General features: G+C 44.2%; 1 protein-coding gene across 2 annotated transcripts in view; it reads left to right on the forward strand.

Annotated features, from left to right (window-relative positions):
- Positions 1-3,429: 3,429 nt before the first annotated feature.
- Positions 3,430-21,562, forward strand: part of rnf220a (ring finger protein 220a) — a 45,492-nt gene continuing 27,359 nt past the window's right edge. Inside the window, exons 1-5 of one of the 2 annotated variants that reach the window (XM_056293044.1) lie at positions 3,430-3,633; positions 3,788-3,830; positions 7,438-7,562; positions 8,907-9,036; positions 20,855-21,047. In XM_056293044.1, coding sequence (XP_056149019.1) covers positions 3,607-3,633; positions 3,788-3,830; positions 7,438-7,562; positions 8,907-9,036; positions 20,855-21,047 — 518 coding nt within the window. In that variant the 5' untranslated portion in view covers positions 3,430-3,606. The remainder of the gene's footprint in view (positions 3,634-3,787; positions 3,831-7,437; positions 7,563-8,906; positions 9,037-20,854; positions 21,048-21,562) is intronic. The other variant, XM_056293045.1, reaches the window with a different exon arrangement.

Here is a 21,562-nt window from a genome sequence, read left to right on the forward strand (position 1 = left end):
CACTCACACACACACTACCCACTCTGACAGAGTTCATCTGTCCAGGTTATCTGTATAAATTTAAACTGCCCCGTAGCATATTTCCCATCTTTATCGCCAAGTCTTTTATTAAACAAGCAGGTAAAGTAAAGGAATATACTCGGGGAATAAATGAATGAACCGATGTGCCTGTGTGCACAAGAATCGTGAAATAAGAGGAGGTCAGTGAACTGTTAGTAAGGTGCACTTTAAGAGTTGGGTTACAGTTGGAGGAAGTGATGTCAGAAAAAGAAGAAAAAAAACACATTTTCGCCTGTATTAACCAGGTTTTTTGGTTGAAGTTCAAGGCACTCTTATGTGAGGGTGTTGGTATAAGAATCCAAAGTGGAATATTTTTACGTACGAGTACGTTCGGACATACAGTACAAGGAATTTGGTTTGTCAGTTCACTCTCTCACAATTAACATACGAAATATACAGTGAGAAACACAAGATTAAAAGATGGATTAAATAGATATATAGAATAAATTCAGTCAGAAAAAGTCAAGTTAAAATTCAATGGCGGTTCAGCCATTGCACTCCCCTACACCCCTATAAAAGATGCCTGACGTGGTGCAGGGAGGTTGCTCGACTCTTTACATGGCATTGCTTTGCAAGACATGTAGGTCAGGTGACTCGGCAGTACTTAATTGTCCCTAGGTGTGTGTGTGTTTGTGTGTGTGTGTGTGGGCCCTGTGATGGCCTGGCGGCCTGTCCAGGGTGTCTCCCCCGCCTGCCACCCAATGACAGTTGGATAGGCTCCAGCATCCCTGGGACCCTGAGAGCAGGATAAGTGGTTTGGATAATGGATGGATGGATGTACAATCAATACGCTTTGCTTATTTCACTATAACTTGTGAAACTTGTGCATATATTCTGCATTGTTTCAGTTAATTTTGTGTTCATTTAGTGCCTCACTGAGCGGTTATGTTAAACCTGTTACTGCTTGTCTGCTCTTTCTACTCGGTACCTGTTACTTTTTCGTCCTGAAAGATGAATCCATCCTCTGACACGCTTTCTGAGGTTTTGGGGTTTTTTTCCCCCTATGGAGATTTCTTCACATCTGAATAGAGGGAAGAGGTCGACCGATATGGGGTTTTTTTCAGGGGTGATACCGATATTTGTTACTGATTGTTAGTAATCAAGGATGTTAACATGTATTTCCCCTCTACTCTGTTCATTATGGTAAAATTGGGTCCCCTTTGACCCCGAGGACGCGGGCGGGGGGGGCGAAGAGGATAAAACGGCGGTCACAGGGTGTCGTTAAACGTTGTGTTTATTAGCAATAGAGGCGACCGATAACCAGTATTTGGAGCTGATATACATTTGCAGTAAAAATGAAAAGCTTGGTGTCAAAATTTAGAATAACGCAAACTCGAATTAAAGTCCATTAAGCGGAATCGTTTTTTTGTTTTTGTTTTTTTGTTTTAATCCGACTGCCGATCAAATAAATTAAAAATGCGCTACTTTGGCTCCGGTGCAGCCGCCTCTCTCTGTCGGTAGTCAACTGGACGTGCTTGTCATCATAGAAATAGATCATAAAATTGAGACGTTTCTTGCAACTTCGGCAATATCCGCTGTCTTACCTACGAAACACGGCTTCACTCGCTCACCGGAGCCGCGCCAGTCTACAAAAGCGTGTTGATAGGCTATTACTCGTGGCGTGTAACCAATCAGATAGTGCTGTGGGCGGGACATCGCTGGAGACCACGTTGTGTTGACCAACAGAGGTGGCCGCATCAGAGCCAAAGTAGCACATTTGTAAATTCATTTATTTCATCGGCAATCAGATTAAAAAAATAATGATTCCGATCACTGTAAAAATGCTGGATATTGGATCCGATAATCGGCCAGGCCGATAATTGGCCGACTCCTAAAAGAGGGTCTAAAGGATAAGGGGGGGCCATACATTGCAAAGAATGTAACGTGATTGTAATGCCCTCTGGGACTAAATTGTGATTTAGGAAATCTGATTTGACTTGACTTGACTGACAGCCATGACATACATACCTTATACAATAATGACACTAGGGGTGAAGGGCCTTGCTCAGAGGCACTTTTAACAGTTATTATGGGTTGTATTATCATAACCAGTGTAGGGAGGAATTTTGACCAGCAGTGTTTTTATCACCTCTGGTTACCAGCTTTCTTTTCTTAGTTTAGGGCCACCCACTCTACTTGTCTTTTTTTTGCCCAAGTTTGTTCCTGTAAGGCTTTGATTCTGATGGCTTTGACCTGTTTTTGGGTTAAGTGGGTTTCCCCTCTGTCATCATAAAATCAAGACTATTAAGTCCATGCAAACATTACACCCATGCTTTCAAGATGACACAGCTCATAAAGGGCTGATAGCGATAAAGTAGATTTTCTCATTAAGTGAAATTGCTGAAATCACCTTATATTATTCAAATCATTCAGTCAATGGTGTTTCTCTTTACCCCCCTGAAAATGTAATATGTTAGACTTTTCCCATCGCTCTGACACACTTTCCCCTCATCCTCTCTCACTGACTGTCTCTCCAATGCAAAATGTAGTTTCTGACACATATTTTTTGTTTTAAAAACCTGACCTATCCCCCAGCCATTTAACAAGTGTAATGTAATATGACAGGAGTGGCAATGCATGGCAATCGATCATATAACTCAGGTGTCATACATGCATGGGCGAAAAAGACAGAGGAGGAGTGTGGAGAGGAATGGAGGGAAGGGGGGTGAAGAGCAAAAAGGAGGAGGCATGACTGCTTGTCGGCTCTCATCGCTGACAGTTTGCCTGTGATGAGAGAAGTGGACCGATGCCTATACTCACTGTTGCAGTGTCAACGAGAGGGCATCCATTACAAGTGACTAGGGGTGCTCTACTTAGCACATAGCCACAGACTTAAAGGCCTATAAGGACTGAATCTCAATTGAAATATAGTGATGAAAAAAAATGGCTAAAAGGAAACCCCACCTACATTCCACAAGAGAAGGAAAAGAAAAGAATAAAAAGAGCCCTCAACTTTATTCAGTGCCACAAGCGTGTTTTTTTATTATTGTGTAATGTCTCCAAGAATTTAAACAAATGTTTGCAAATAATGACTTTGCAGTATCTTCGTAATACAACTTGTGATACCCTACACTACCAAATTTGTAAAACTCAAAATAGGTTTTAGAGGTTTAGGCTGTTTCTTCATAATTAAATTTTTTGCACTCAAGTGGTTTGATTTAACATTTTCACATCAAGCAATTTGATATTCATCTAATTATTTATCACTAAACATTTGTTCTGTGGGAAAACCACTGTAAACCCTTCCTATGGCAAACCAATGGAGCTGCAACGTGCTGCTGACATCTAGCGGCCATAGGTAGAAACAGCAGGGAACTCTGAACCCCATTGGCGGTGTCACATGATCAAAACATATGAACATGGCGGCGAACGGCAGTGTAGTCGGCGATGTGGGCGCCACTTTCAATCCTTTTCCATCCGTACAAAATTATTGAGACAACGTTTTAGTCGTGCAATGTACGATATCCGGGAACACACATGATTAGTTTACATAAGTGAGTTTCAGTGGGGAAAACCGCTTTCTGAATGAAACTAGACATCCCTTAGATGGAGGAGGTGCAAGGCAAGAGAGAAGTAGGTTTTGTGTGCTTAAACCTAGATTAAAGTAGAGCCCCCGAATCCACTGCAATCTTTCATGTAAAAGTTACGTGTGTGACTACAAAGACGTCGTATTGTTAATTTGATATCTAACGCACATATCGTCACTCTCCTTTCTCTCTATTTGCAGACATTTTTACGAGTTCGGGCAAATAGGCAAACAAGACTGAATGGTATGTATATATCCTTTTATGATTGTTTCATACTTTATTTTAAACTTGCTTTGATGTCATTTATTATGTTTACTGAAAAGGAAATCCCCGGGAAATAAAAAGTTAAGTCAGGATTTCCATGATATGGCCTGATTTCATGCAGAATATCAATGTATCATTGAGACACTTTAGAACAGTTCCAGGAATTCACTTTGCGCTTGTTTCATATTTATTAATTGTTTCACCACTCATACGCAGTACTATCAAATAGGCTTTGCTGTTGTTAAATGCAGAACAGTTTGCAGCCGTACACAATGCCTTTGAGGATAAATAATTATCTTAGGCAGCTAATCAGTAAATGAATTGAGTAATTTTTTTTTCTGATCCAGGATTAATAACATTATACCCCACCCCATATTATTTAGATTGGCTTGAATGCTACTGAAATATGTTGGATGGGAGAATCACATCATAACCAAAGGGATGTGCATTTTATTGATGTACACACACACGCGCGCACACACACACACCGCATGTTCAGGGAAAGTTGAGAAACAACATTTACTATATGGAGTGATCATATCTTTCATCATCTCTACCATTTCAACTCGCCTGTCATTTGGCTGCGAGAGCTTGTTCAAGTGCAGCTCAAACATGGATCTGTCTTAGTCTTTTAGTAAGAATGCCATGTAAGACTTACCACTGCACTCATAGAGCCAGCCTATAAGTGATCCATAAGTACTTAAGATTTAAATAAGATTTAAATTTTTGTACCTTTTTACCCTGTGTTTGCCTCTAGTCTTAAAAGAATGACCCCAAGGTTACTGGTAGAATGAACCCCTGGATATTAAGGCCCTGCTGAGCATGACTTTGTGCTCAGTTGATCTATAAATAACCATATCAGACAGTGAACTATGTCATTACTGGAAAGAAACTGTTACCATTAACCTGATCAAGGTCAGCACGGTGGCCCAGTGGTTAGCATTGTTGCCTCACAGCAAGAAAGTCCTGGGTTCGAACCCCGAGCCTTCCCACGTCCTTTCTATGTGGAGTTTGCACGTTCTCCCCGTGTCTGCGTGGGTTTCCTGCAGGCACTCCGGTTTCCTCCCACCATCAAAAAAAAAAAAGAAAAAAAGACATGCATGTTAGGGTTAATATCCCTAATTAATGTGCCCCTGACCAAGGCAATAGGAAGAAATAAGTGGAATTGGTCCCCAGGTGCTGCACAGCAGCTGCCCAATGCGCCTAGCGACACAGCTAATATGGGTTAAATGCAGAGAGTAATTTTCACTGTATGTATGTACAAATGACAAAGTGTATTCTATTCTCTCTAAACGTTGTCCTGCCGAGAAGTCAGTTTATCAGTTAAAGGTGCCTTGCCTCAGGGCCTCTCATCTCAGCAAAGCTACTCATAATTTTGAATGAGAGAGATTTCTAGCTGCCTCTAGATGGCCCTCTCAATTGATAAAGGGAATCTAAAGTACTGTTTTCACACTCAGACCCCTTTTCCATAGCAGGACACAACGGTTCTATTAGCGAGCATTTTGGCGGTTCCAAACTGCACTCGCTTGTGGACTTTTGGTGCCATTTGATAACTGTGCTCAACGTGGCCAGATCACGTCAGCGGGGGGGGGGGGGGGCTTAACTATGTCAGCATTCAATGATTGGTTTTACATTCATGTCACATGCAGTTATGCCACTTCTAGAAATGTGTTGATATTCTGCAGCTCCATTATCACATCCCACACTGATCCTATAGTCTGCTAAAACTGCAACGAGCAGGGATTTGTCCTTTGCTCTCAAAATAAAAAAATCTGAATCAGCACTTAAGTCCCATGTGTGTTATATACACAGACGCCATTGCATGGCATCATTTGTTGTCACTGTTATTGTTGATCTACGGGACTTTATAGTCCTGATTTCAATTTCAGCGCTAATGGAACACAAATTATAACCATGCATACAACTCCTTGCCGGTACGGTATGGCACGCAGTAGCTTCATTCAACCTCGGCAGGATAATGGAAAGAAGACTTTACATGTAAACTGCTTCAGTTCCTGAATGAGCAAAGATGTAGAAAACCCAGCAACTATTTATTATTATTATTATTATTATTATTATTTTTACACCGGTCATTCTTTCTGATTGAAGCAATACAATGATAATCCAGTCCCTGGATGAGAGCCAATGAGGACTTAGTTTAAACTTCGCCCTCCATTACTTGTGATTTGCCCTCATGTGGAACCAGGAATCATTCTAGTTGGGGGTGGTTACAGCTGACTGGGGTGGGGTGGGGTGGCAGAGAGCCCTGCTGGACCTAATTAGTGGCCCTTTCCTCTCTCTATTTAACGCCGCCTCCCTCGATTAGCATCAGGGGTTGGATTGGCGAGCAGGAGGAGGCGCTTTCCGCATCGCTCCCTCTGCTTTTCTCCGTCTTTCTCCCCTGGAGTGATGGGGCATCGCCTCCCGTCCTCCCTCCCTGACCAGGGTCCCTCTTGGCCTTCTCTGCTTTCCCAGCCAGCTAAAAATTAATGTCCCCATGCGCCATTTGCAGTTAAGAAAATACGACAGAGACTTGGGGCGCAATGGTGGCTGTTCTGCTCTGTTAAATTTCTAATTATGTGTGTGTGTGTGTGTGTGTGTGTGTGTGTGTGTGTGTGTGTGTGTGTGTGTGTGTGTGTGTGTGTGTGTGTGTGTGTGTAAGAGGGATTTAGCTGTGACAGAAGAGAGGGGAGACAGGGAAGGAGACAGGCTGGACGGGGAGTGGATGGAAAGGAGGGAGAGTGGTGATGAGAGGAAAGATTGTTCTGTCACATCAGGCTCTTGTCTTTTTCCATCTTAACTCAGCACATGTCAGAAAGCGGCATATTGCGCCAGGCCGCATCTTCATTGTGGTTTTTAGGCTTGTAGAGAGCAAAGGACAAGTAAGCAAGCGACCCTAATAGGCTAACTTAGTTGTATTCGCTTAATAAGAATCAAAACAGGTTAAAGCCAACTGTTGTAAAACATCACACTCGTGATGGGACCAACTCCAGTTCGTCTTGCCATGCCTCGGTCAGGGGCACAAACAGGAGTATAAACCCCAACACGCATGTCTTTTTGATGGTGGGGGAAACCGGAGCACCCGGAGAAAACCCACCATAGACACAGGGAGAACATGCAAACTCCACACACATATGTCATGTAACTAGCAGAATGTAGTTCCACCTGACTATGTGCCCATGTGTGATCTTATCGATGTGTGTGTGTATGTGTGTGTGTGTGTGTGTGTGTGTGTGTATGTATATATTTATATAAATTGCATGGAGGTAAATGCACATTTTCATGTTCAGACTGTGGCAACAAATTCCTTAAAGAAGGACAAAGAATCTTATGTGTAGAAATCACTCAGAAATGCACACTTATTACATTTCCATCAACACTGTCCAAAATGTTGTCTTATAACACTGTGTTCTACAAATTGTGTGTGTTGTTCTTGCTTGAAGGCTTAAAGAATCCTGCAGTCAAAGATAGAAAACATGTACCTCGGGCTGTGTATTTTACTTTTTTTCTGCTTATCACATTTTTCACCTCTTTTTTTCTCTCCCCCCATATTTGCTCCTTCTCTCTACACCCCATCCTCTTGCAGCCCGTATAGGGAAAATGAAGAGGAGGAAGCCAGAGGAGGGGGGCCAGGTATGTCCACTGTGCAGCGCCCCATTGGCTGGGAGCGAGGAGGAGATGAGTAGACATGTGGAACAATGCCTGCTCCAGGTAGTACAATCTGGGCCCATATCCCGTCTTCTGCCAGTCGGACAGCCTATCAGCTCTTCTTGTAGATGCTGACCAATCACCTCTTCGCCTCTTTTCAGATGTTGTCTAATCACCTCTTGACTTACAGAAAATGCCAATCAATGGCTGTCTGTAGGTTCTTTAGGTGTTGACCAATCACATCTTTTCTTCCTTTAGATGCTATGGCATCTGTAGTTTCTGTAGCTGCTGTCCAATGACCTCTTCTTTTAGATACCAACCAATAGCACCCTGTTTGCAGTGGAAGCCAGTTATGGCTGTGCTTCTTGTAGATGTAGCCCGATTAACAACTCTTTCCCAATGTCTCCTCTCTATTTCCCTGTTGTGGAGCAACCTTTCTTAAAAGGAAACAATCATGTTTTTCATCATTACTCTCTCTATATATGTAAATATATATTGTAGTGATAACAATCCATTAGCAGCCATAATGCCGAGCAGTCTTCGGCTTGTCTTTGAAACGCCACTGAAATTGTGTGGAACAGTGATTGCTGCTAAACATCACTGGCAAACGGTCTGAATCACGGTCTTTATACAGTGGTGTTCGCTTCAACGGCTGGTATCAACTTCAACAGCTGTATGTAGCATGGTTATTCGCATTTTCTTACACAATGTAGTCCATTTTGACATATCTCTCTGAAAGTAGCAGCAAACCAGGAACTAAGGGTTGTCATTTTCACATTCACAGATTGTCCACTAGTGACCTCATCAGCAATTTTTTTATTATAATAATTATTATGGCTGCTTATGAAGTGTTTTCTGCACAACATAAATATAGAGATAATGTTGAAAATTGTGATAATTTCTATTTAATGCACTTGTTCATTAATTACCACCTCTTCACAAGCATCTTGTAATCACTTTCTTTAGCAGTGTATGTTAATCATCAAGCCATCTTCAGATTTACTTGACTAATTAGTACCAATCACACTAGTTGTAGACCTACTAACTTCTGCCACAACATGTTCACTCAGTGTTGTAAATTGTAAGAAAGAACAGCTGTGAAAACAAATGAGCCTTCATAGTCCTGTTTCATATAAATTGAATTTGCTTTAGTTTTAAACATGAACACATTTTTTTTATATACGAACAATTTTTTTTAAGTGTAAGCATTGTCCTCTTGTGTTTGAAACATATATAGTGGGGTTTTCACTTAATATTTTGAATCATAAAGCATATAAAAGGACAGCAAATATCGCCGGTACTGATTTTGCCCATGAAGTGACTGACCTGGCAGGGACTGACACTGTGTATGTGTGTGTGTGTGTGTGTGTGTGTGTGTGTGTGTGTGTGTGTGTGTGTGTGTGTCAGCGTGAGGGAGCATTTGGTGATGACGACTCTGCAGACGTGGATGGAGAGAATGGCCGTGGGTTCGAGGAGTACGAGTGGGCGGGCCAGAAGAGGATCAGAGCCACTGCACTGCTGGAGGGAGGCTTCAGGGGTAGGTACACACAAACACAAAAACCCTCTATCTTTCCCAGACAAACTGAACCGGTCTTTTTGTCGCTTAGACATTCACATTCAGTGTTGTGTTTTTAAGTATTAGTTACGTGCTGATATCAGTGCCACATTGAAGAGGCAGGTTGTAGATGTAAACATGACAGTAGCCTAGAAATGACCTCTATATGGTGTTCAATTCAGTTCTGCCTGGTAAACCCAAAAGGTCTTGTGCAGAGTTCCTGCACACCCTGGAAGACCTGTAAATTTATAGACTTATTCTCATGGAAAACATGTAGAAAATAGTAAAACTGATCAGATGTCTTGGAAATATTGAGGTCGTTGAAAATTGTAGTTGGGTATTAAAATTTTATTTTCACTTGTTGAGATGGTATATTTTATCCATATTTAAGAAAATGATTTCCTAAAAAAAAGTGTGAACCCCGTTGTGGTTTCATCCCTGCTCTGCGAGTCACTGCTGTGTGCTAATGGAGGAGGTCTCTAGTCCTCTATATGTGGTTCTTATTATCTGACCTGTCATGGCATCATGTGTCTGTACAGTCTACCTAAGTGTCAGTCTTAACAGGATCAGACTGAATGGCGCTGGGGAGCCGTAACAGTGTTGGCAGTCCTTTGAACTTGGCGTTTAGATCCAGTCAGACCACCTCTCTTCTTCTCATGCACATACCAGCTTTCTCTCTCCGTGTCTTTCTTCTTTTTACTCTGTCTATAAAATGAACCATCCCTTACTCACTGCTCCTGTCCATTTACAAGGTGTGTTAGTTTTCTGAGATCAGGGTTGAGAGAGACTGGGGAGTTGCAATGAGAGATTGTAGTCTTGTGGCCCACCAAATTTAGCCGGGGTTCGCCCGGCACAGCCTAGCACGGCCTTATGCAGTACACTTAGCAAGGGTGAAGGAAAACACATTTAGCTGGGCAATTGACCTGCTGGCCACCACTGTGCATGTTTGTCGGGGGTATATGTCATTCAGTAAATGTGTGTATGGGTGCCTGTGTGTTATGTGCATGCATTGGTCCAGAAATGCAATTATAGAACCGAGCCCAAGAGCTGATCACTAGGGAGCAGCAAGGCTGCTCTATGACACAAATTCACATGCACAGTGGCCCCACGTTTTTTCTCCGTCCCGTTTTCTTACATCCTCTTTTCATCTTTATTTTTCTCTTTTCAGTGGATATCTGCACCCCCCCCCCCCAAAGGTTATTTTAAATCTCTCGTCCACAATGAAACATGTTGGTCTGAGCTAAATAGTGTACTTAAAGAACAAGACAAACATGTCCAGATGAAAATATCTCAGTTGTGATGTTTTGTTAGCACCAAGTTAGTTTTTTCATTATCAGCACTTTATTTGAATTTCCCCTTTCAATGTGTGTGTTCTAAATAATCTAAATGTCACAGTCTTTCAGAAATGATAATAATACATTTTATTTATAGAGCGCTTTTCAAGGTATACAAAGATGTTTTACATAAGTTAAAATAAACATAAATGCAACACACCAAGAACATATAACACACATTAAAATGAATTCTGATAAGGTCAGTTTTGGTTAATTAATTAATTAACAAGCATGGACAGATTGGTGCAGTCTCTGGTGTGTTTGGGGAGAGAGTTCCAGAGGGAGGTGGCTCCGTCACCCCAGGTCTGGTGCTTGGTCCTGTGTGGTGGAGAAGGAAGGTTGACATTGGAGGAGCAAAAGCTGCGGGAAGGAGTATGGTCGTGGAGCAGGTCAGTGAGGCAGAAGGGGGCCTGTTTATTGAGGGTTTTATGAGTGAGGAGAAGGACTTGGATTTGGATCCGTTGTGGGACGGAACCAGTGGAGGTCACGGGAGCGGGAGTGAAGGATTATGTGAGCAGCAGAGTTCTGCATGTACTGGAGTTTGTTTAGGACTTCGGATGATGAGCCGTAGAAAATGCTGTTGCCGTAGTCCATTCTGGATGTGATGAAGGCATGGATCACCGTTTCGGCAGCAGAGAAGGAGAGTGATGGATGGAGACGAGCTATGTGTTTTAGGTGGGAAAAGGCAGTTCTGGTGATCTGATTGACGTTTTGTTCAAAGGAGAGGTTGCGATCGAAAATTATTCCGAGGTTACGGATGTGTGTGAGGATGGAGAAAGAGTGCCGTTATCGATGGTGAGGCAGAAGTTGTGAGTGGTTTTGGTAAGGGATTTAGGACTGATGTTGATCATGTCAGATTTATCACAGTTTACTTTGAGTAAGTTGGCTTGCATCCATGATTTAATTTCAGTGGGGCAGTTGGTTCAGAGGGGAGTGAGTTGTAGTGATGATGGATTTAGTGGGGATGTAGAGCTGGACGTCATCAGCGTAGCGCAGCAGTGAAATGGAGACGATGACGACGTATGATGTTACATGAGACTAGGTCACGGCACTCCAGTGGAAGGACACATGGACAGCAACAAAAATGGACTAGCAAGATCAAGTAACACAAAAATTCATTAGAAGCCTGGCTCTCAATTCAAATTCCCTTTTCCTGCCTGCTTCCATGCTCATATTCTGAGTTTGCTTTAGCTGTAATGCATGGCAACATTTTTATATGATATCCTTTGCGGTCTTCAGGATGGTCTGTTATGGTGAACCTCTGTTGACCACATGCACCTCTGTGCAACATGTTTGCGCTGTCTTTTTTGAGAGCAAGAGAGCCCTTGGGATGTGCTCAGATGGCGGTAAAGAGTTATCTCGTCTGAAGCTCTTTCGAACCCTTGACTCTCCCTCTGCTTTCATCTGCCTCTCGCCCCTTTTTCCCTCCTCTCTCTGTGTTCGATCTGTTGTTAAACATACGCACACCCGCATGCTGAAACCCAACCTTCTTTCACACGCTCGCTCCCTATCTTTACCCCTGAAAGCCAAAGTGGGAGATGGAGGAGAAGAGACAGATCAATGTTGAAATCTCAACTAAACGGCAGCAAAGAGAAGAGCAGGGAGGGGGGCTGGCTTCACATCTATCTATCTAACTCTGTCAGTCCATCCACACACACCCCCCCGTCCCTCTTTCCAGTCGTTAAACCGGCAGACAGGACCCTTCTGCCGCGCTCTAATAGGGCACCTTGTGATGTGACACAGATAACTGAGGTGGCCTGGGGAGAGCAACTTGAAACACAGACACGTGCGCGTGCACCACATGCACACTGAGGAACACACACACACACACGACAAACGGCTTAGAAGGTGGATTTTGTCTTGAAAGATCCTCAGGGGTTCAAACACATGCGGCTGAATCCCGCCGGCCCTTGAGAGCCGCCGGATGGATAGACGGAAGGAGAGCTGTTGTTGGGGGTCTCTTCAGTTAGGATAAAGAGGGCCCATCCCTCTTGTGAAGTGCCACTATCCTTCCCTCCCTTTGAGAGAGCAGGGAAGAAAGGCGGAGGGAACGGGACCCTTTCAAGGCTGCCCTAAAGAGGCGAGCCGAAGAGGGAGGGTGCTGGGGAAAATCGAACAAACCCAGTTTACGATTCAACTCTGTGTGAAGGGAGAGTTCCCCGTGTCTCTCACCGGCTTTGGCGAGTTGAAAAGACCAACACAGCCCAGGCTGAGAGCTCTCTTTGTCTGGCTCGTGGGTTGTCTGGCTTGCTGGGCTGTAAAACTAAGTCTGTCTTCTGTCTTCTTTTTTCTGAAGAGTCATCTCTGTTTTTCTGTCTGAGATGGAGCGTAACAAGCCATTACTGTAAAACTTTGCAGGGTGCTCTCAAAACTCATTTTTTCCCCAAGTTTGAACCACCACTCGTTTTCATATCACATATGAACTTAAGTAATTAAGCTACTTTTGCTGAAAGTTTGCTGAGCAAGTGATGCTTAAGTGAATGTTTTTGACTGACCAGAGGAGGCGCTTGTGCAGCGACCAGGACACACACCCACATCTGGCTTCCCACCCGCAAGACACAGCGAATTGTGTCTGTAGACGCCCGACCAAGCCCGAGGTAACATGGGGATTTGATCCGACGATCCCTGTGTTGGTAGGCAACGGAATAGACCGCTACGCTACCCAGACGCCCTATGAATTTGTTTTTGATTCCTAATAAAATATTTCATCTTTCCACCATCAGTATAGCCAAAGGGACAGACAGACGGATAGATGCTGAGGTTTGATAGCGTGGCAGCCTCAAGGCGAAAGAGTAAAAAGCGGGGACTTATGGCTAGTTTAGTTGCCCCAAGGAGAGAGATGATAGAGGAAAAGGAGTAAAAGGACTTCAAAGTTGGCCGTCTCATGTCTTTGTGTTTGTATCCCATCCTGTCCCCATCTCTCTAGTTCTCTGACCTGTAAATGGCAGAACGATAGTGTTAGGACCTTTGACCCTCTTTTGCTCGCTCTCTCTGAGGGTCCCTGATAATTGCCATGGCAACACAAGATGTCACAAGAGATCGGTCGATTGGTTGATCCGGGCTGTCAGTCATCTGATTCCTTTGAACCTGCCCGCCTCTTCAGATCTCGACTTGTAGACTTGTCGCCGGGGGGGGGGTGAGTGATGGTGACATGCATGTAGAATGGATGTCTCCCATGTGGTTGCCATGATGCTTGAAACAAAATGGGAATTGCTATGTTAACAGTCAATGATATGCTGCAGATAGTTATGGTAATGAAAGAGACAGAATGCTCTGTTGTGTATGTGTGTGTGTGTGTGTGTGTGTGTGTGTCTCCTGTCTTGAACAGAAAATAGGTGAAGCAGCTCATTGCATAAGGCTAGTCCACAAAGTGAGAGAGAACTAATTAGATATGGATTGAGAAAACTGGAGAGGAGGAAGAGAGCTGGAAGTAAAGTGGAAAAGAGTGAAATACTGATGGAAAGGTAAAGAAATGGGGTATGTGAGAGAGGGAGGAAGACAGCAAAGTAAAGAGAAGGAAGGAAAGAATCTGAAAGTAAGAAAAAAATGAAAAACTGAGGGGAAAAAAGAGAAAAGGAAGGAGAGGGAGAAAGCCAGAGAGAGGGTGCGCCAGTGCATAATGTGAGTGAAAGGCAGTTATAGTGGTGCTGACCTTTTCCTGGCCAGATTAGATTGGCCTGCCAAGACTGCTTAGAGGGACAGATAGTACCACCCCCCCACTGACAATCCCCTCCCCCCCAACACACACACACACACACACACACACACACACAGCGCATGGACAACACATACACAGCAAACAGACATAGAAGCACGTTCAGACTTGGCTACATAACATATCCATGTTTGGGGTTTCCTATATATTTACCAACATGGCACACTATTTGTCTGAGAGGGAACAGTTTAAAATCAACTGAATGCTGTTTAAATTATCTTCCCGAGGATTCAGTCTTAGTGTAGTTTCACATGAGAAAAAAAAATCCATTAATATTTATCTATTTCCATCGCAGACCCGGGCTTGACATCACAGTAGTGAAGAAAGGTGATGACTTTCTCCTGTTTCCCTCACACGCACACACACACACAGACACACACACACACAATAAAAAAATAAAACCAAAGGTTTTTTCTTTACAAGCCACTTTTAACCCATTTCACTGTTCAGTTTCATCAGTGGGGACAAACAACTAGTTGCTTCAAGTTATCAACCAAGCATCTGTTGGTATCTGGTTATGGGTATGGTCACACATGCGCAAAATTAACATTGGCTAATATTCGCCTCCCGTACAGTTCCATTCTATGCAAGCAAAGGGCAAATGAACCATTCGCTTCTGGTAGCGAAGGAAATTCGCATCTTCGCTTTGTGTCGAGTTCAACTTTGGTGAACTTTGACTGGCAAATCCGCAGCCTCAACTGATAGCAAAGAAGTGTGTATGGTTGACCCCACTTGGCATCATCCTTCACTGCCCACATTCAGCATGACAAGATACGAGTTTTACCTTGACAAGTGATGGTCATTCACCTGCATTTGTTTATGTGTGACCATAGCCCTAACCAGTGCAAGTTCCCATCTCCGACCGCTGTTCTTCTGGAGCCCAAATGGAGCCTCTTTCTATAACTACAAATAAAATGTCCCCCCATATAGCTCAGTTCAGTGGCTATGTCTAGCCAGCTACAGGATCCATAGTTTGATCAATTGATTAGATTAGCAATGATCCCCGGCCCACTTACATTAGTGGTAAGAAGTAGCAGTGGAGCTATTTATCTTTCTGTTCTTTTTTTTCCCCTGTCATCAGCTTGGTCATTTATTTAAGGCTGATAGATGAGAAACCTGGTATTCACAGGTTATCACTTCCCCTGCATGACTGACCTGTGGCACTATGGCTGGAATGAACAGAAGCTGTACTGTATATACACCTGTCAGCCAAAACATTAAAACCACCTGCCTAATATTGTGTAGGTTCCTCTTAGCGCTGACCTGTCGAGGCATGGACTTTACAAAACCCCTGAAGGTGCCCTGTGGTATCTGGCACCAAAACATTAGCAGCAGATCCTTTAAGTCCTGTAAATTGCAAGGTGGGGCCTCCATGGATCGGACTTGATTTTCTAGCACATCCCACAGATGCTCGATCGGATTGAGATCTGGGGAATTTGGAGTCCAAGTCAACACCTTGAACTCTTTGTCATGTTTCTCAAACCAATCCTGAACAATTTTTGCAGTGCGTCAGGGCGCATTATCCTGCTCAAAGAGTTCACTGCCATCAGAGAATGTCGCTTTCATGAAGGGGTGTACCTGGTCTGCAACAGTGTTTAGGTAGGAGGCACGTGTCAAAGTAACATCCACATGAATGTCAGGACCCATGGTTTCCCAGCAGAGTATTGTCCAGAGCATCACACTGCCTCTGCCGCTTACCTTCGTATAATGCATCCTGGTGCCATCTCTTCCCTCAGTAAACGATGCTCACATGCCCATTCTAGGCACTTTCAGTGGTGGACAGGGGTCAGCATGGGCACTCTGACTGGTCTGAGGCTACGCAGCCCCATACACAGCAAGCTGTGATGTATTGTGTCCTGACACCTGTCTATCATAGCCACCATTAACTTTTTCAGCAAATTGAGCTACATTAGTTCTTCTGTGGGATTGGACCAGACGGGGTAGCCTTTGCTTCCCCCGTGCATCAGTGAGCCTTGGGCCCCCATGACCCTGTCGCCAGTTCACTGGTTGTCCTTCCTTTGGCCACTTTTGGTAGGTACTAACCACTGCATAATGGGAACACTCCATGAGACCTGCCATTTTGGAGATGCTCTGATCCAGCTGTCTAGCCATGACAATTTGGCTCTTGTCAGAGTCTCTCAGATCCTTATGCTAGCCCATTTTTCCTGCTTCCAACACATCAACTTAAAAGAACTGGCTGTTCACATGCTGCCTAATATTTCCCACCCCTTGACAGGTGCCATCGTAGCAAGATAATCAATGTTATTCACTTCACCTATAAGTGGTTTTATTGTTTTGGCTGATCGGCGTGTATTTAGCAAGGAGGTCAGCCACAGCCAAATACCTCCAGAGAGTGATACAGGTCCTGAGGAGCTAGCTCAATGGGAACAGTAAGATCCAAGCCATCAACACATATGCCCTACCAGTCATCAGATACCAAGCTGGAATAATAAACTGTCCAAAGAAGGAGATAAAGGCCACAGATATCAGGACAGAGAAACTCCTCACAATGCACAGAGGGTTCCACCTGAATTCCGGTAGCCTGAGACTGTACGATAAGTGAAAGATGGGCGCCGAGGGTTAGTGAGCATCAGGGCCACTATCCAGGATGAAACAAGGAACAGCCATGAGTACCTCAGAAAGAGGGCCCTCCAGGACGAACTGTTGAGTGAGTACCTCAGGCAGGAGAAGGCAGTGGGGAGGAAGAAGAAGAGGAAGTATCACGGAAGACTAAGCCCCTCCATGGGATGTACCATTGACGGATAGAAGACGTGGCTGATATCGAGAAATCCTACCAGTGTATAGAAAAGGCTGGACTGAAGGACAGCACAGAGGCTCTGATCATAGCAGTACAAGAACATGCAAACCACAATCAAGTACTGCTACCGCCATGACTCTGTGTAATTTTAAGAATGAATCAATGTGGGGTTTTTAAAAATCTGTACAATATTTTGAAGGATAGTATCACAATACCCTAATGTCTTAGATCTTGACTGTATTGCCTAAGTTTTGTTCTCCTACCTCATACCGTGCCCTGAAAAGCAGTAGTGTACTGACACTACTGCTTTTCAGGGCACGGTATGAGCGGTGCACAGGGGTCTGCACTGCCAGGCAGTGACGGCAGGCAGCTAGATTTATGCAGCATGGCAATTGTTCCCATATGTTCCCCTCCACCACCGAGAACCAAATAAAAGTTAAAAGGTCCTTTTTATTTGATCACTAAAAACCATGGCCAGTTGTAAAAGGGCTTAGCATTGGTGGGGAATTTTACCCTGCCTTATCATGATGGCCCTCAGCACCCCCTGTGTGTCCTCTCTCTTTCTCTCTCTCTGTCTCCTGCTTCTACAATGGGGGAAGGTGGTTAATATATAGGGAGAGTCGGTAGGTAGAAAGTAGTTAGCAACTGGGGAACCTTATAAATGTTTCAAGTCTCAACTAGGGCTGGGCAATATTTCAGTTTTATCGTTTATCGTGCTGTCGTATCAGGTTGAAATTCAGATATTGTTATATCATGATCCACAATTTAATCAATAAATTAATGATACTGAGATTCTGTTACCCCATTTTTTTCACATGATGTCTGAAACATCTGAATCACCTGATGACGTCTCATCCTATATTCTGTTTTAGATCTGTATTATTATTATTGATATTCTGTATTTTCTGAGGGCGGCACAGTGGCACAGTGGTTAGCGTGATCGCCTCATGGCAAGAAGGTCATGGGTTTGAGCCCTGGGGTAGTCCAACCTTGGGGGTCTTCCCAGGTCGTCCTCTGTGTGGAGTTTGCATGTTCTCCCCAAGTCTGCATGGGTTTCCTCCGGGTGCTCCAGTTTCCTCCCACAGTCCAAAAACATGCAGGTCTGGTGAATCGGCCATACTAAACTGTCCATAGGTGTGAATGTGTGTTTGTGTCGGCCCTGTGATGGACTGGCGGCCTGTCCAGGGTGTCTCCCTGCCTGCTGCCCAATAACTGCTGGGATAAACTCCAGCATCCCACGACCCTGAGAGCAGGATAAGCGTTTTGGATAATGGATGGATGGTTAATTACTTATGTGTGATTAATTTTGTCATTCTTTTAATTTATACAATTACCACTGGAAATTGTCACTTTCCAAAGGGAAGGAGATAAGGCTCCTTGGGCAAGAACAACTGCCAAGAACCCGTGCTCCATTTTGCATTGGGCTTTGGGAGATGCAAGTGGATCTGAAGAAGGGACTTGTCTTTCCGGAAGAGGTGGCAGTAACCTCACTCCGACCAGACGTGGTACTTCTATCCAGGAGCACAAAATCTGTCTTAGTAGCTGAACTCACAGTGTGCTGAGAGGACAGACTAGCCATCTCTCACCAACAGAAGAAAGCCATGTACCAGGATTTGATTGATGAAGCTCTCGTCAAAAGATGGTACACAACCTTGTTTCCCATCAAAGCTGACAGCCATGCTTCCCAGCAACATCACTTTGCTTTTTCCTGCAGAAGATGGGTTTGGAACCCAAACAACTGAGGCAAGCCATTGGTGAGATAGCCATGGCAACTGAGACCAGCTCAAGATGGTTGTGGTTGATGAGAGCCCACAGTTGGAGCCCTTCTGCAGGTGAAGGCTAATTTGCTCTTTGCTGCCCCACTCAGGCGAGGCGTACAGGCTAAGGGGCGAAACACTCGTGATCCTGAGATACCTGCTGAACATGCAGAAGGGTTCACCGCAATGTGAATGTTCTGACACCCTACCACCAAGGAATACCCTCAAGAGGAGTAACTTGCAACATCTTAAGTAGCTCCTGCAGTTTCTGCTTGTAGCGAAGCATCTCTGATGTTTACATATTTCACCCTTACATTAAGTCAGAGTCAACATTTTATTTAGCTGCTCATATTCTTTTTATTCTATTCTTGGTTGTGACACACCTTGTAAATTCAGTTTAGATATGAGCGCCACAAACTATTCATTGATTGCATTTCTGAGATATGACTGCCAATGGAGGTTTGTGGAGTTTTTTTTCTTCTTTTTTTTCTTCCTTTTTTTTTTTACTTCTGTCAGGGTCCTTTGCTCAGGATTTATGGAGTTGATGGTCTCTGTTACTTTATGTATATCTATAACATTCTATGTTTTGGTTTCTGTTTGCGATCCCGGAAGTGAGACCACCAAATAAAATGCCCCCTTTTCTTTTTTTCAACTTTGACAAGCACCTCAATTTCACAATCGTTGGAAATGCGGTTCTTCTTTGAGTTGCTTTTCATTGCCATGCCTGTGGCCCCTGCTCTGTATCTGGGCCACACACACTGCAAACACACACACACACCAGTAGTCCAACGGAGACTGTGTAAATGGGTACAGGGGTAAATAAGATGGCTGTCAGGCCTGTCACCGGCGGACACACACAGATGGCTTCAGAGACACGACTTAAGTGAAACTCGAGTGCTGGCACGCACACACCTCCTCGACTATGTTGGACAGACAGGGCCGTAAGTGACAGATAGGCAGACTCGTGCGCACTCCTTCGCATACACACACAAACACCTTCATGCCGTTGGAGGGATGCCACGTAAGTGACAGAAGGACAGACACGCACACACACAAGCATGGGCCTAGGAAAGAGAGAGAGAGCGCCTCTTAAGTGATGGACACACGCCCACTCTTGGCTGTGTGCTTAAGTGGGTCTGAAAGGAAGCAGTCAGGCAGTGGTAAGAGTTTGTCTCAGCGTTTATCACGAGGTTTATAAAAGTGCCACTCACAAAAGCACAGAGAGGGCAAGAAGCACAAAGATAGAGCAGTAACATCCATCTTAGAGGAGTCGCATCCATCTTAATCAGTTCACTGCAAGACTAATTTGGAGACCCTCTCTCTCTTTATCTCTCTCTCTCGCTCGCTCGCTCGCCACACCTGTCTTTGTCTGTCCACCTCTCTCCTTTCCATCTCCCTCCTGTCTTCTCTCCTCCACCACTTCCTCTCATCTTTCCTTTCTGCTCGTCCCTCTCTATTTCTAACAAACAACACAGAGTCAATGCACATGCACACACTCGTAACTTTAACACAGATTCACTAACACACACAAACACAACATTCTGACACACACACAGATTCACTAACACATGGACACACACAACATTCTGACACTCACAGATTCACTAACACACAAGGACACACACAACATTCTGACACACACACACACACACACACACACACAGAGTTGGATGTTCTTTAGTGCCAAAATGAATGTCTGAACAGATATTAATTAAAGGAATGGCACCTTATTTTCTTCTTCTGTCATTTTGCAGTGAAAATGTTTACATGGCAAAAATGTTTTTTTTTTTAGAAATAATAAAGCATGAGGCTTTATTCATTATTAGAATGATATAACGCTCGACAATGCAAGCATTTTATTTGCATTTGCTCCTAAAAATACAAATTTACGATTGAGGAAAAGACAAAACTGAGTATCTGTGCACATAAAATATGTGAATAATAGTGAACTAATTTTTTAAACAAAGCCTACAAGGTTTTCATCCAAGTAGGATCAAATTAAAGGTATCATTGTCAAAAAAAATTTCAAACGGTACTCGGTCCTACTCCTTCCATAGTCTCCTCTTATTTTTTTTTCGTTTCTCCAACCCTGCACCTACCTTCTCTCTTTCTATCTCCCTCCCTTTCCCCCTCTCTCGCTCATCCTTCCTCCTTTGTTTCTGTTATTAGGTTTTCTATTGTCTTTAAGACCAGGCCTACTCACTTCTGTCTTTCCCTCTGCCTCTCTGGTCTTCAGGAACAGGTTTTGCCATGTGTAGTGCCAAGGAGAGCGCCGGAGACAGTGACGCAGACCTGGACGTGGACGGAGATGACACCCTGGAGTACGGCAAGGCCCAGTACACCGAGGCAGACATCATCCCCTGCTCCGGGGCTGGAGAGGACCAGGGGGAAGCCAGGGAGAGGGAGGCACTACGGGGGGCTGTGCTCAAGTATGAACATTATATTTACATGTAGACTAGTGTGAGCAGCAGCAGACACATCTCAGCTACCATGATCAGTTGTTCCCCCAGCTCCACCTCCTGTCTTTATGAGGGCCGCAGTAATGATTATTGTCATTATCGACCATTGTTGGTCAAACTATCACTGTTTTTGGTTAACCATTTAATCCATAAAATCTGAAAGAGCAGGTGTCCGGGTAGCATAGTGGTCTATTCCGTTGCCTACCATCACGGCAATCATCAGTTCGAATCCCCGTGTTACCTCCGGCTTGGTCGGGTGTCCCTACAGACACAATTGGCCGTGTCTGCAGGTGGGGAGCCAGATGTGGGTATGTGTCCTGGTTGCTGCACTAGTGCCTTCTCTGGTCAGTCAGGGCACGTGCTCGGGTGGGGAGGGGGAACTGGGGGGAATAGCGTGATCCTCCCACACGCTGCGTCCCCCTGATGAAACTCCTCACTGTCAGGTGAAAAGAAGTGGCTGGTGACTCCATGTATCGCAGGAGGCT

The sequence above is a fragment of the Lampris incognitus genome, chromosome 14, assembly GCF_029633865.1.
Source record: "Lampris incognitus isolate fLamInc1 chromosome 14, fLamInc1.hap2, whole genome shotgun sequence".
Classification (NCBI taxonomy): Eukaryota; Metazoa; Chordata; class Actinopteri; order Lampriformes; family Lampridae; genus Lampris; species Lampris incognitus.